This window comes from Quercus lobata, chromosome 4, assembly GCF_001633185.2.
Source record: "Quercus lobata isolate SW786 chromosome 4, ValleyOak3.0 Primary Assembly, whole genome shotgun sequence".
NCBI lineage: Eukaryota > Viridiplantae > Streptophyta > Magnoliopsida > Fagales > Fagaceae > Quercus > Quercus lobata.
Window position 1 is genome coordinate 47572552 of NC_044907.1, and position 14782 is coordinate 47587333.

General features: G+C 34.8%; 1 protein-coding gene across 1 annotated transcript in view; it reads right to left on the minus strand.

Moving 5' to 3' along the window:
- Positions 1 to 14782, minus strand: part of LOC115985354 (ankyrin repeat-containing protein ITN1-like) — a 56565-nt gene that overhangs the window by 14281 nt on the left and 27502 nt on the right. The window contains exons 3-5 of the mRNA XM_031108300.1: positions 14150 to 14653; positions 13885 to 14034; positions 9889 to 9993 (exon numbers count right to left, since the gene is read on the minus strand). Coding sequence (XP_030964160.1) covers positions 9889 to 9993; positions 13885 to 14034; positions 14150 to 14653 — 759 coding nt within the window. The remainder of the gene's footprint in view (positions 1 to 9888; positions 9994 to 13884; positions 14035 to 14149; positions 14654 to 14782) is intronic.

Consider the following 14782-nt stretch of genomic DNA (forward strand, 5'->3'; position numbering starts at 1 on the left):
GAGGAGGATAGCCATACACTGCTTCAAAAGGAGTGAGCTTGAGTGAGGTGTGGAAGTTGGTATTAAACCAATACTCAGCAAGTGGCAACCACTCCACCCAAGTGGCTGGTCTGTCAGCTGCAAAAGCTCTCAGATAGTGTTCAAGACTCTTGTTCACAACCTCTGTTTGGCCATCTGTCTGGGGATGATATGCTGAGGACATTGCCAATTGAATGCCCTGAAGTTTCATCAGTTCTTGCCAAAAGTGAGAAGTGAAAACAGGGTCCCTGTCACTCACAATTGAAGTAGGCATCCCATGCAATTTAAACACATGTTGCAGATACAAGTTTGCCACTTTAGAAGCAGTGTAGGGATGTGACAAGGCTATGAAGTGAACAAACTTTGTGAACCTGTCCACCACTACCATCACCACTTCCTTCATCTGAGATTTTGGCAAGCCTTCAACAAAATCCATGCTCACAGCCACCCAAGGTCTCTCTGGGATAGGCAAGGGCTGTAGTAGACCTGTTGGATGACATGTTTCATGCTTGAGTCTTTGACAAGTGTCACACTCCCTAACATATTTCCTCACATCTGACTTCAATCCGGGCCAATAGAAGTCCCTTTGAACCCTGTGCAAAGTTTTAAGGACCCCAAAATGTCCCCCCCATGGTCCATCATGTACCTGCTGCAGAATAGCTGTTTTTAAGGCTTCACATGACCCCACATACATCCTGCCTTTATACAACAGCAGCCCATTGTGCATACTAAATCCCTTAGGACCCTCCTTCCCTGTTTGAAAAGCTTCCAAAATACTCATAACATGGGAATCAGTAGCATAACTGGATTTAAGTTGAGCTAACCAGTCAGGAGTAGGGAAAGAAATCATACACAAAACCCCATTTTGAGATGAGACTTCATCACTAGGGACCTGTTTGGACAAAGCATCAGCTACTACATTTTCTTTACCCTTCTTATATTCCACAATAAAGGCATACCCTAGCAGCTTGGTGATCCACTTTTGTTGGGCTGGTGTACCAATTTTCTGTTCCAAAATATACTTGAGGCTCTGCTGGTATGTCCTTACCAGAAAAGAGTTTCCAACCAGGTATGGCCTCCACCTTTGCACAACAGTGACCAAGGCTAGCAGTTCCTTTTCATAAGTTGATAAAGCTAAACTCCTGCCTTTAAGAGCCTGGCTGTGAAATGCTATAGCTCTCCCTTCCTGCATTAACATAGCTCCCAACCCAACACCTGAAGCATCACACTCCACCACAAATAGTTTATCAAAGTTTGGAAGAGCTAAGACAGGTGGATTGGACATAGCAGACTTGAGATTCTGGAATGCCATCTCAGCTTCTTCAGTCCAAGCAAAAGAATCTTTTCTCAAAAGGGCTGTCAGTGGTGCTGCAATCTGCCCATACCCTTTCACAAATTTCCTGTAATACCCTGCGAGACCTAGGAATCCCCTCAAGGCCTTAACATCCTTTGGAGTAGGCCATTGTTGCATTGCCATTGTTTTCTTAGGATCTGTCCTTACTCCCTCACCAAAAATCAAGTGGCCCAAGTACTCCACCTCTTCACAAGCAAAGACACACTTGGATTTCTTTGCAAATAACTTCTCCTTAGTTAACAACTCCAATACAGTTTTGAGATGAGAAACATGTTCAACCAGGGACTTGCTATACACCAGAATGTCATCAAAAAACACAAGAACAAACCTTCTAAGGTAGGGTCTAAACACTTGATTCATTAGGGACTGGAATGTTGAAGGAGCATTAGTGAGTCCAAAGGGCATAACCAGAAATTCATAATGCCCCTCATGAGTCCTAAAGGCTGTTTTAGGAATGTCTTCCTCACTCATCCTAATCTGATGATATCCTGACCTTAAGTCAAGTTTAGAAAATATGCAAGCACCATTCAGCTCATCAAGCAATTCATCAATAACAAGTATTGGAAATTTATCCTTAATGGTATTCAAGTTAAGCTGCCTATAATCAATGCACATACGCCAAGAGCCATCTGCCTTCCTCACCAACAAAACAGGAGATGAAAAGGGATTGCAACTATTCCTTATAGATCCAGCAGACAACAATTCCTTAACTATTTTTTCTATCTCATTCTTTTGATAAAAAGGGTACCTGTATGGCCTCTGGCAGACTGGTTGAACTCCATCTTTAAGGGTAATATGATGTTCATGACCCCTGAGAGGAGGCAGGCCTACTGGAGTATCAAAAACATGAGAAAAATCTTGCAGTAGATCAGTTACTGCCACAGGTAATGCAGCCTATTTCTCCAGTGATGAAGGGTTTGAAATATGAACCAATAGACCCTTTTTGATTGGGGTTTTAAGAAATTGGTCACCATCAATGAGATGTGAATCAGTTTGCTTCAATCCTTGCAGCTTGATGTTGTGCCCTTGATGACAGAATTCCATAGTTAAGAATTGGAAATTCCATTGAATATCGCCCAATGTAGTTAGCCACTGTGTTCCTAGCACCACATCACATCCTCCAAGTGGTAACACATGGAATTGAATAAAAAACTCCCTTCCCTGCAAGCAAACTGGTACTTGATCACAAAATCCCTTAGTCCTGATCAAGGCACCATTGGCTACCTTGACCTCCAGTGTCTGTGATTGGTCAACTGCTAATTTCAGTCCAGGGGCTAAGGCTGCATCAATGAAGTTATGGGTGCTGCCTGTGTCAAGCAACACTACCAAACTTACTCCACTGATTTTACCCCTAATCCTTATAGTACCAGGCGTGGGGTTACCGATTAAAGCATATAAGGTTATCTCAACCTCCTCAGAATTGGCATTAGTGTCTTCTTTTTCAGCCATTGAACTCCCCAGGTCTTCTTCCAACTCAGTGATCTTGACACCAGACTGTGGACCAATTCCCAAATCAATTCCCTCAAGCAGAAATATCTTAGCACTTTTACATTTATGACCAGGACTCCATTTATCATCACAATTATAACATAATCCCTTCTTTTTCCTATCTTCCATTTGAGCATGAGAGATTCTTTTAATTGGAATTCTAGACTTGGCTTCTAAAAACGTGTTGACTCTAGGAGGACCCAAGATAGATGGCTTACCCGTTTCTTGTTGGATTCTAGAACTCCTTTTGCAACTGCTCCAATACTCCTCTTGAATCTTAGCCAAACCAAAGGCTGCATTCAATGATGGTGGATTCAGCATTCTCACAGGCAAACAGATTTCATCTCTCAAACCACTTAAGAAGCAACTCATCTTGTGTGTTGATGATAAGCCTTTGATTCGATTTGATAAGGCCTCAAATTCAGCTTTGTAAACAGCTACTGTTGAGGTCTGTTTCAACCTGGTAAGGGCCTCCATTGGATCATCATATGGTGTTGATCCAAATCTGACATATAAGGCTTGTACCATACCCTCCCAGTTACAGAAAATTCCAGCATCCTCTGCGTCCTGGAACCACACCAGAGCTTCTTGGTCCATGTGAAAGGAAGCCACCAAAAGTTTCTCCATAGCTGGAGTTTGGTAATAGGCAAAATACTGATTAGCTTTGTATACCCAGCTAGCAGGATCATCACCTGAGAAGCGAGGAAAATCAAGCCTAACAGGTTTGCCAAAGGTCATTGTTGAAGAATTAGGAATTGTAGATGAAGGTTCCTGTGATCTATTGTCATCCGTGTTCAACTTCTGAAGAATTGAAATAAGATGTTGGTTCATCTCATTCATTGTTCTGGTATGAATCTCCTGAATCTTTTGAATTTCCTGGATGCTTTTGCCATGATGATCAGAAGTAGCTCGAAGAGAAGAAATAGCTTCATTAGTGGCTGCCATGGCAGCTGTTGATCGTGTCTCAGCCATTAGTCACAGAATCTCGGCTCTGATACCAATTGTTAAGGGTTAAATTGATGAGGTGATAATAGCTAAATTCGAGGTTAGCTAGGCCTCCTGGGATGAATGTAAGAAATGGAAGAAGAATAGAATAACAAAAAAAAAAAAAGAATACTGAGCTTTACTGAATTGATACCCCTCATGGTTACATGCCTCTCATCCTTATACCCCAATTCCCTTTGGTAAATAACTACACATAGTTGTGCTTACAGCTGTGTAACTAACTCACACCCCAGCTGTCCTAGCTGTCACAACTAACTCCACTAACCCTTACACCTGATTCGGGTACAAGCATCCCTATAGTCTTATTGTAGTTCCTACATACTTACCTTTGCTATTTTAGCTAATTAGGTACCTTAGCAGACAGCCAAGCACTTAACCAATTAAAATAGCAATGGTCATTACATTTAACAATTCTCCTAATTAAAACTCCTAACAAAAATGGTATTTTTTCCTTTTTTAAATTGTTTCTCTCTCTGCTTACACATAACAACCACTGTTCATTGTCTTCGTTCACCTTTGGGTAAAGCAAAAAGAAAAAAAAGAAAAAGAACCAACTTGTAGTTAGACCCATTTTAATAGTGTCTATTTGTGGTTTGGACTTTGTCACTTTATCTATGTAAGATTACTTTCGTTAGTCCTCCATAACCCACCTCGTTAGTTTACTATTATAAACATAAAAATAAATAAAAAGATGAATAAATATAGATCAAAAAGTCAGAAGTGTGTAAAAATCAAGAACAAACCCTCGTAAGAGAGAAAGCAAGAGCTGGACTTTGCCACATTGGCACATTTTCCCATTAAAACCACCGTTTCAAAGAAGCTTTGAGAGAGAAAGAGATGGCGAATTCAACTAATCGTCATCAGCATTGTCCTTAGTTTTGATCATTAGATAATTCCTTAAGAAAGAGGCTTAATTGTGGACATGGTGGTGGTAGCTATCATTCCAAGCCAAATTCCACTCTCTTTGCTCGTTATTCTCAAGCCCAATATTGCTTCTCTTCTCCTAGTCTCCAATGTCTACTATTTTCCTTTTCTTTTCTAAATAAAATTCTAATTTTTAAACTCTTGTTCAATCAACCACCTCTTGGCTTTCTCTTAAAACAATTTTATATTCCATTCACTCCAAAGAAAATTGTAAATGACGATGGGGCAATGAAGGAAAGGAAAATCCCTAATGAAATATACTATATTAACATTAGCACAATATTTAGACCCTTTAATCAAAGTTTCACGGCTTAATCACTTTAAGTACTAAACTGACAACTTAGTCAAGATTCATATTGCAAGCAAGAATAAGAACAATTTAAAGCATGTAAGGAGCAATATGTAAACCACATGAAAACACCAAGATGTGTTTTCAAAGAGGAAAACCCGATCACCTGGGCGAAAAAACCTCTTCGCCAATTGTTGATACCTTATTTTGTCCAGCACCAATTCACGCATCAAAACAAAGACCAAACATTCAAAAAACTTGGAAAATGTGCAATATTACAAGTTTCAAAGCCAAAAAGGGTAAAAATAAATACAACACGATTGGATGGCAAATCAAAAGGTCAAAATATTTGAAAATCCATTTACAGCAATTAAGACCAAAACCCTAAATTGGTTATGGTAAAAAAATTGACTTTTTGATTCAACAGTTGGATCGCGTGAATTTGGACCGTTTCGTAGGGCACATTTTTCCTTTTGAAAAGATAGTTTACAGGCCAAAATCGGAGTTAAAATAGATAAAATATCACCAAAATACCAAAAACCCTAATAAATCTTCACTTTTTTTTTTTTTTTTTTTTTTTTTTTATAATAGGAAAAGTGACAATTTTTGGCCCGACTTTGCACAATCAACTATACCGATTGGGCAAAAACTGGAGCAAGTCAGCTGGACCATCTTGAAGAAAAAAGTCTTATTTGTTTTTCATAAAAAGGGCTCGAAGATGTCTGCCCCGAATTGAAAGATTCAATTTTTTTAAGGAAAAACATCATAGAATTTTTCAACACTACATCACCTTCTTTCCAAGCATGATATCTCGACAATCGTAGCTCCAAATCAAGCGAGGTTAGGAATGTTGGAAACTAGGCATCCAAAAATTTCTAGGCATATAAAGTTTGAGAAAAAAATATGAGAAAAAAATAGCTCATAAAGGCCTTCAAACAGCTATGCAAAGATCGGACCAAAAATCAAAAAAAGGCAAAATAGGCTGATGAGGTGGCAAAATTGGGGGGCTAGCTAGGTGTAACATGTTACACCTAGCTGGCCACCCATTTCCCTCATCCCCCTATAATACCCCCTCATTTTTGAGAAAAACATAGGGAGAAAAGAGAGAAAAATAGGAAAAAAAAATAAAGAAATAGTGGAAAAATTATGAGAAAAATGCCCTAGAAATTCTAAAAAAATTATTTTCCCCCTCTCTAGGAAACCCACCACAAAAAAGCCTCTTCCCTTTTTTTACTTGTAATTTTGTGGGTAAGCTTGTAGGAATGGGGTAGTTTCTTAATAACTTCACCCATCCCATTTTCTTTTATTATCTTGTAAACATCATATTTATTTATATATGAAGTGCTTTCCTTCCTATTGTCTCTTTATTTTGTTATTGTGCAAATATCTCTCTTTATCCTTATGTCCATCTTACTATTGCTTGTTTATGATATTGTGCTTGTTTCCTAGATGGGTATTGGACAATCTCCTAAGGTTTGTATGGGAAGTACCCCTAGGGGGAAGAAATTCCATCCCACCTAGGCAACTAGGGTCTTATTTTCCTGGCTTTATATTTATGTCATCCATTTTATTTTCCAAGCAATCCCCTCCCCTTTTAATTTATGTCATCCCTTTAATTTTCTTGCACAATCCCCATCCCCCTTTACTTTTTTGCACTTATATATGTTTGTATATACACCTAAATAATTTTTTTTTTTTTTTTTAAAAAAAAGAGATTTTCTACTCCCTCTCTTTTAAATGGTTTTTAAACTTCTATTTGAGCACAATATGGGTATGTCTCATAATAATGGTTGATGGCTTAGAACTCCAATTTCTTTATGATGAAGGACCCATGGGGTTTGAAAGGGATTAAAATCTATTTAAGAGAAACAAAAAAAGAAACTATTCAATCAACCTTTACAATATTTCACCTCTTTACTCTTATGCCATTTAAATTTCTACACTTTACTTTCCTTGCAATTTATTTTCTGCACTTTATTATTGTTGTCCTTTTATTTTTCTCATCATTAATGTTGCCATAAAATAAATATGCTTGGGTAAAACAACTTCTTTACACAACTATTCTAAGGAAGTGCTTCTCAAAATCCTTTTCACCCTTTTCAAAAAGAATGATGAACTTTTCTATAAAAAAAAAAAAAAAAAAAAAAAAAAAAAAAAAGAAAAGGAGGAGAGTTTTTCCAAAAGATGCTTTGCTAAAAAAAATCTCCCTTCATTCTTTTCTTAAAAATTTAAAGGTGTTCTAAAAAAAATGTTTCTCTAAAAAAATAATTTGTTTTAAAAAAAATGTTCTTACCACGTTTAAAAAAAAAAAAAAAAAAGGTGTTTTCAAATAGTTGTCTCAAAAAAAAAATTTGTTTTTCTTTTCCCTCCTAAAGGGAATCCAAATTTTTTGCCAAGAAAAAGGGAATTTTTTTTCCACACTAGTAAATGTTTTTACCACGTTAGATTTCCCCTCAAAAAATGTTTTCCCCTCCCTTTAATTAAAAAAAAAATATATAATAAATCAAAAAATGGGTTTCCAAAAAATACGTTTTTACCACGTTGGAAAATGATTTCAAAAAAAGAATTTTTCAAAAACTTGCTTTCCTTTTTTTTTTTAAAAAAAAAATTATGAAAATAAAAGAGAATTTTTCTTAAAAAAAAATAATAAATAGTTTTTACCGCGTTGGAATTCCTTCTATATAAAATAATAATAATAAAAAGGTTTTTTTTTTCAAAACTCCTCTCTAAAAACTTTTCCAAAAAAATGTGCTTTTTCAAAACAATAAAAAGTTAACGTGGTAAACTTTTATTCATACATTCTAATCTCAAGCTTTTCTTAGAATTGTTGTAGTTAAAGATTTGTGTTCATGGCTTGTTCCCTTGAGTCCTTGAACACCCTTTAAGCTTACATTGACCCTATCACTTTCTTTGGCAATAATGAATTTTATTTATTATATTTTTTTGCATGACAAAAATGAGAAAATGGTGGATGACAGTAAGGTGCTACTCTTCCAACTTCATTTTGTGTGTGTGCGTGTGTGTTGTAGTTTGTTTATTTATAATAGCTAGTACTCACAAGCTACCTATGTAGTAAATATTCTACTCATATGGTTGTTCTTGTATATCCTCACACATGCTATCTATGTATATACCTCACATGCTTGTTTGTAAAAATTCATTGGAGTTAATATTCACATGCTAATTATAAGTAAATAATTACTCACATGTTTATATGCTTGTATATATGTATATATTGTCTGTAAAACTCTTTTTTCAAAAATCAAAATGTCAAGTATTCTATTTCTATACAAAAAGATGACGTTTAAAATAAGCTAAAATGAGGTACTATTTTCGAATAGGCGTTATGGGGTGCCTAATACCTTTTCCACACGTAATCAAACTTTCGAGTCCATGATCTTCAATTCGAGAATTTTTGGTTTGCCTTAATTAATGAGCCCTTAAAAATTGGATTAGTTAATTAGGTAACCTAAAACTAATTAGACACAGGTGACCAATCACACCTAATACATAAAAAATGGTTGGTGGGGACTCCTAAAATAAAAATAAGAAAAAGGGACTCACATACACACACCCCCACTCTAGAGGCACAAGCATACAAGAGGCACATTGCCAAGGACCCAATGTGCGACCAACACTATTCACTCCACCAATATGAATAGTGTTGTACATGGATGACTATAAACCCTCCAAGTCTATATCTCCCTGTGTACTTAAGCCATCCAAACTCCTACTAGCAACCAACTTCGCCGAGTCTTTTCTTCATCTAGCTTATTGGAGTCACCACCGTTGACCCGCCAATGGAAAACAACAAAGGACTTGGATCTGATTTGGCTTCACTAAGTTTCCAGCCCTTCAACAAACTCACAACACTCAAGGTTTAGTGATGCAGGTGAAGGTTACAAATTTCTCTCAAGGATATGTCATTTGTGAGAGAAAAGGAGAAGAGATGATACAGAGATTTGTTTCTCTAGACTAAGGCACTCTCTCTCATACAAAAGGGTTGGGATGAACAAATGCTCTCAACGCAGCAAACCCACAACCACACCCACCGCTATCCACCATTAGTCACCACCACCGAAAAAAAAAAAAAAAAAAAAACCACAACCCACTAGCCACAAAACCCACTCAATCACCAGCCACCATGGAAAAAAAAAAAAAAAAACCATAACTCATTAGACACTAAACCCATTCAATCTCCACGACATCCGCAACAACTACTGCCACTATCACCACCACCCAGATCCACAACCCCCAACCACTAAAATCACAACCAAATCACAAACCCACAACCGCATCACCACCATCATTCAAGAAAAGAAATACAAAAACGAAAATCAATTAGACCCAAAAAGCCCCACTGAAGCACATATCAAAACACCATAAATCCGATTGAACCACCGAAGCATAGTTTGGACCACCATAAATCCAATTGGAACCCAACCCAACTGCCACAGGCAAACCCGAGAGAGGAGAGAGGGACAAGATAGAGTGAGAAAGTTGATTTCAGTCGAGAGGGAGAAGAGGAGAGGCTGGGCATGAAGGCGCAGGTGATAGAAAATTAGAAACAAAGGAGAAGCAAAAAGAGAGAAAAGAGAGGAGAGAGCAGTAGCATGCGTTAACCAAATAAACAAAGATGGCAGTACACTATAGCTGGGAGTTAAATTTTTTTAAGTATAATATCTTTGATGTTGTGGGTATTTTTAGTGTATTGGGTTCTAAAATAGCCTTTTTCGCTATTTTAGCACCACTACTATGAATGCTTTTACAACCCAATTCTTGAGAAAAGGAACTTTGTACAGTGACATACCTGATCCAATAATTTCTTTACCATTGCTTCGGCTTCTGTTTCCCACAAGTTTTTGAATGTTCAAATGAATATCATTGATGGGACCACCCAATTGAATATGAATACCTGGAAAAAAAAATATATACACACATGCACAATTATTTAATTCAGGCTTCATGAACTATTGCAATTTGGCTTTATCTAGGAGTAATTTTTATTACATATAAACTATTTTACACAGTTTTATACACCCCCAAAATTAACTAGAATCATGACTTGAGTTTGTGTACAACAAATTTAACCCTTATCTTAGATTACTAGCAATGTTCAAAAGGCAACACATATAGAATCAAGAAAACTACGAATTGGATTAATGGGAAATGATTTCTTCAAACAATTGATTGACACACTTTAAATATTGGAAATTTAGAAACAAAAGTAATACCATAAAAAATAATAAAATCTTCAAGTAAGGGACTTACATTATAGTTGTGGTACTGGTAGGAACGTCTCATTAACATGTGTGGGGTGTTACCCATTTTATGTTTAATTTTTATTTGTTTTTGTATAATTTAATAGTTTGGAGGGAAGTTTAAATCCTAGTTGTCTTTTTTGGAAATATAAGAAGGTACAAGTCAAACTATAAGACTTTTGGCCCAGACGTTACCCATTTTAACATGTACTATTGGAATTGTTTTTGGTACAGAACTAATTCAATAAATTTATAGATAAGATAGACATCTCTTAAAATTAGTTAAAATTAATACAGTCCAATGACATTGCCCATTTATGTATATGGGCAAATATAGACAAACTATTTTTTGTCTCAAATTTTTTGCAAATAATATAAATTTTATCTTTTTTTTTTTTTTTTTTTGAAATAAAGAAGTTTTTAGTGTCTATTTTATAATAACAACTTATCTAGCTTTTTGTTAAAAGATTTTTGCTGAAAGTTTTGTAGCTAAAAGCTAAAGCCAAAAAAACAAAAGTTGTTGTTGAAAGATTTTTTTATGAAAGTACTATAACTAAAAGCTAAATTTTTTTTTTTGCTAAAAGTATTATAGCAAAAGAGTAATGTGGAACACAAGACCCACAATAAGTAAAAGAAGACTTGGTATTTTTAGCAAAAATTATAAAATAGACCCATAGATAGTTGATTGTAGTTAACTTTTTGACTAAAACTTTTCAGTAAAATACATATAACATGGAATCCTAAACTTGAACCAAAATAAGCTTGGGTTTTTTTCGGGACTTGCATGGGCCCGCAAACAATAAATAAGTTTCAGCAAAGGCTAGTAAAAAGCTGGTGCTAAAAGCAACCTTAGCCTTTTACAACACATTTAATATAAAAATTACCAAAAATTAATTTTTTTTATAAATACTATGAAAATAAGTTACTAGGAATAAGCAAATCAAACCGACTTATTAATATAACTTTCTAAGTGATTATTATTATACTTTCACTTTGTGGACACACTATAAGCACATTAAAATTATAGAAACTCTATAATCAAAAGCTTTAAGAGGTTTAGAAATGCTTTTCTTATTAAAATTATATTATAAAAAAATCTATATATCTAAGAAATCATTATTTATTTTAATTTATTTTGATTATTTTTAATAATTTTTTTATTAATAATAAAAATTGGGCATTGTGAAATGCTTTTCTTATTAAAATTATATTATAAAAAAATCTATATATCTAAGAAATCATTATTTATTTTAATTTTTTTTGATAATTTTTAATAATTTTTTTTATTAATAATAAAAATTGAGCATTGTGCTTGTGCTATGCAACTTGACTTAAGTATTATCCTTTGTAGGACGTGCGTTCTCAATATACCGCACTATAAAATTAAAATTATTAAGATAGATTTTTATATATTAAATTCCACTTAAATTTGAGGAAATTAAAAAAAAAAAAAAAAAAAAAACTACTCCAATTAAAATTTAATTATCAAAATCTATCAAGAATTTTAAAGAAGCTTCACCATTTATTATAAATTATAACCTACAATAATTCTTGGTTTTGATAAAAGCTAAACTTACAAAATATATTATTTAAATAATTTGGAAAAATTATTTTTTTAAACCTTATAATTCTATTATCTATTTAATTTTTTAATTTCAAATATTTTATTTAAATATTCTCTATAGCTTTCATATAAGTTAACCAATACTTTGCATAAGCATATGTATACTATAATAATGAAAATGATGTCATTTCACTTGTATTCCTTTAATTGCAATGATTTTCTAAAAATTCTAATGAATTTAAAATATAACTAATCATATGCCAAAAGTCTTTTAGTTCAAGTGGTCATTCCAAAAATATTAAATTAGGATTACCTATTTCAAAATAAATCCACACAATTACTGACTATAGAAATAGTCTCTTATAGAAATCATTTCTTACAAAAATCCTCTTAATTTTTCTAATTCTTGCATGTTTTTTCCATAAGCATGTTGTAGGGTGTAAATGATTTATGGGCCAAGCCGAGGAGGATTATGGCCCAAGTTCAACGAAATAGACTTTGGGTACCGTCGAGGGTAGTTCAGTCCTCGGCAGACCCAAAGTTCCCCTTCGTGAAGAAGGATAAAAATGGTATAAAACTGAAACTCGGAAAAAAGATCTAAAATATCCAGGGAAAGCTGCCCTTACTGCCATTCAATGCTCTGAACCTGACAAAGCCGCATTCTTTGGCTTTTACAACCACCCCCAACGACTTTGAATATGGGCTGATGGGACAAGTATCAATCTAGGAAAGGTTGATCCAATACGTGGACGAAGGACAATGAACGCAGGCAAATATAAAAGGAAAAATAAGTAACCTAAAAAGGGGGGTTGGGAAAAATGGCCAGAAACCTGAGCCTCCCAGCCCACCTCCAGGAGAAAGACTCCAGGGGTGTAGGAAAACTTAAACTGGTACGAACACCGTGAAAAACCCACCGCCTATCAACCAAGGCCTAGCCTTCCAAACCCACGCTCTACAAATGATATTGTTAGGGGCCTTTTCACGTGCGAACCCGACACTGTTACGGTCCGCCACGAAACGCGTCCTTACACATGTCAAAATTCATATTTTGATATACTTATTTTTCATTTCCAATTCTATCATAGAGATCAAGTTATCAACATAAAATCTTACTCTTTTTAATTTCAAATAATGTTTAAGACTGTTAATCTTAACTTAATATTTTAGAATTTTTATTTTGTATTTAGGCTTATGAATCACATGGATATTCTAAAATTTATTCATATTTTAATTGAGAAAAATTATTTTCATTACATCAAAATGGTAGTATAGTACTACTACATGTAGTATTAATAATGTCGGGTGTTACAACCTATAAATATATTTTGTTTAACTGTCAAGATTTTTGTAATTTCAATTGACATCCATTTATATATATATATATATATATATATATATATTAATAAAAATTCGATAGTTACAATGAGGGAAGGGAGGTTTGAATATCTAGGTGTGAAGGTGCAAATTAGTTAAGCTGTAAAGCACTTGGCAGCACCTCTTTATGTTTCTAATAGAGGCATCTAAAGTTCAAATCTCACATTTCTTATTATAACTATCACGATATGAAAATAAAAAAATACACAGAATTTGTATGAAACAATGAAAATATTTGATATTCCAAATTTCAACCCATTATTGGATGGTACAAGCACCCCCCCCCCCCCCCCCCCCTCTTAAATAAACAAAAACTGTTATTGCATGATGTTACCTAAAAAATCCTTAATAAAATTAGATCCTTTTGCCATATGGGCCTCTTGCAATGCTTAGAGCCTTACACCTCTTATCTTCTCTTTTGGGCTATATTGGATCTACAAACAAAGGATATGGGTTTGGGCCTCAAGGGCTCCCTTTTTCATAGATTTTTTTTAAGGGATATTATCACATAATTTACATTTATATAATTAAATTCATCCATTATTTGCATAATACTAAAACAAGTCAACGAAAAACAAGAATGAAGAGTAAAAGGGATGGTACTAACCGGAATAGATCCATCGTTTCCAAAATACGAGCCGATTTCCACTTAGGAAATAATCAGGCATACAAGCCAGTGCATAAAGAGGGGAATCACCGCTTATGCCTTGAGCAACAACCAAACGTGGACAACGCTTGACTAAATCCAAAGCAATATCTGTTGTGTTGTACGGCATGGACAGAAATTAATCAATCATACAGAATTATATTGCGAAAATTTCAAGAAGGAAATAACCCTCAATGGATAGTTAAGACGAAGAGTTATTTCTTACCCAAAGCTTTGTTATATATTGCCTCGCAAACAACTGTAGCCCCCATGGTGCCATTTTCTGGCTTTAGAATTTCTAGCGGAGTGAGCAAATAGAGATCACGAGCCAACTTTAAATGCCCGTTGAAAAGAGCCAGAACAACTGGAATATTTCCTTGGTTATTTGGAATACTGATCAAGTTCTCATTCTTTCCAAGCATGCATTCTGCCATACGGTAGTTTCCATTAAAAGTTGCCCGAGCTAGAGCTGTGAAACCTTCAAAATCTTTTATTTCCAAATTTTCTTCAGACATTTGCTTTACCAACTCCTCCACTACATGCACATGTCCAGCTTCAGCAGCAACATGAAGTGCGGTCTTCTCCGTAACTGTGATTTTTGCACTTATTGCATGCTGATGGCGATTAAGGAACTCCTTGGCAGCATTCCAATCACCAATTTGCAAAGCTTTGTATAAGTCCATAAGAATCTCAACGCCATCATCAATGTTTCCCTTTTCGTCACTTTCTCCTGCCAAACTTTATTTGATTATTTATTTATTTTTTCAGAGAAAGAGATCAAACGAAACCATTCTGACATCTACATGTCAACTATCAGTTGACACTTTTTGTTGATTCTGAATTTCAATATTAATTAAAT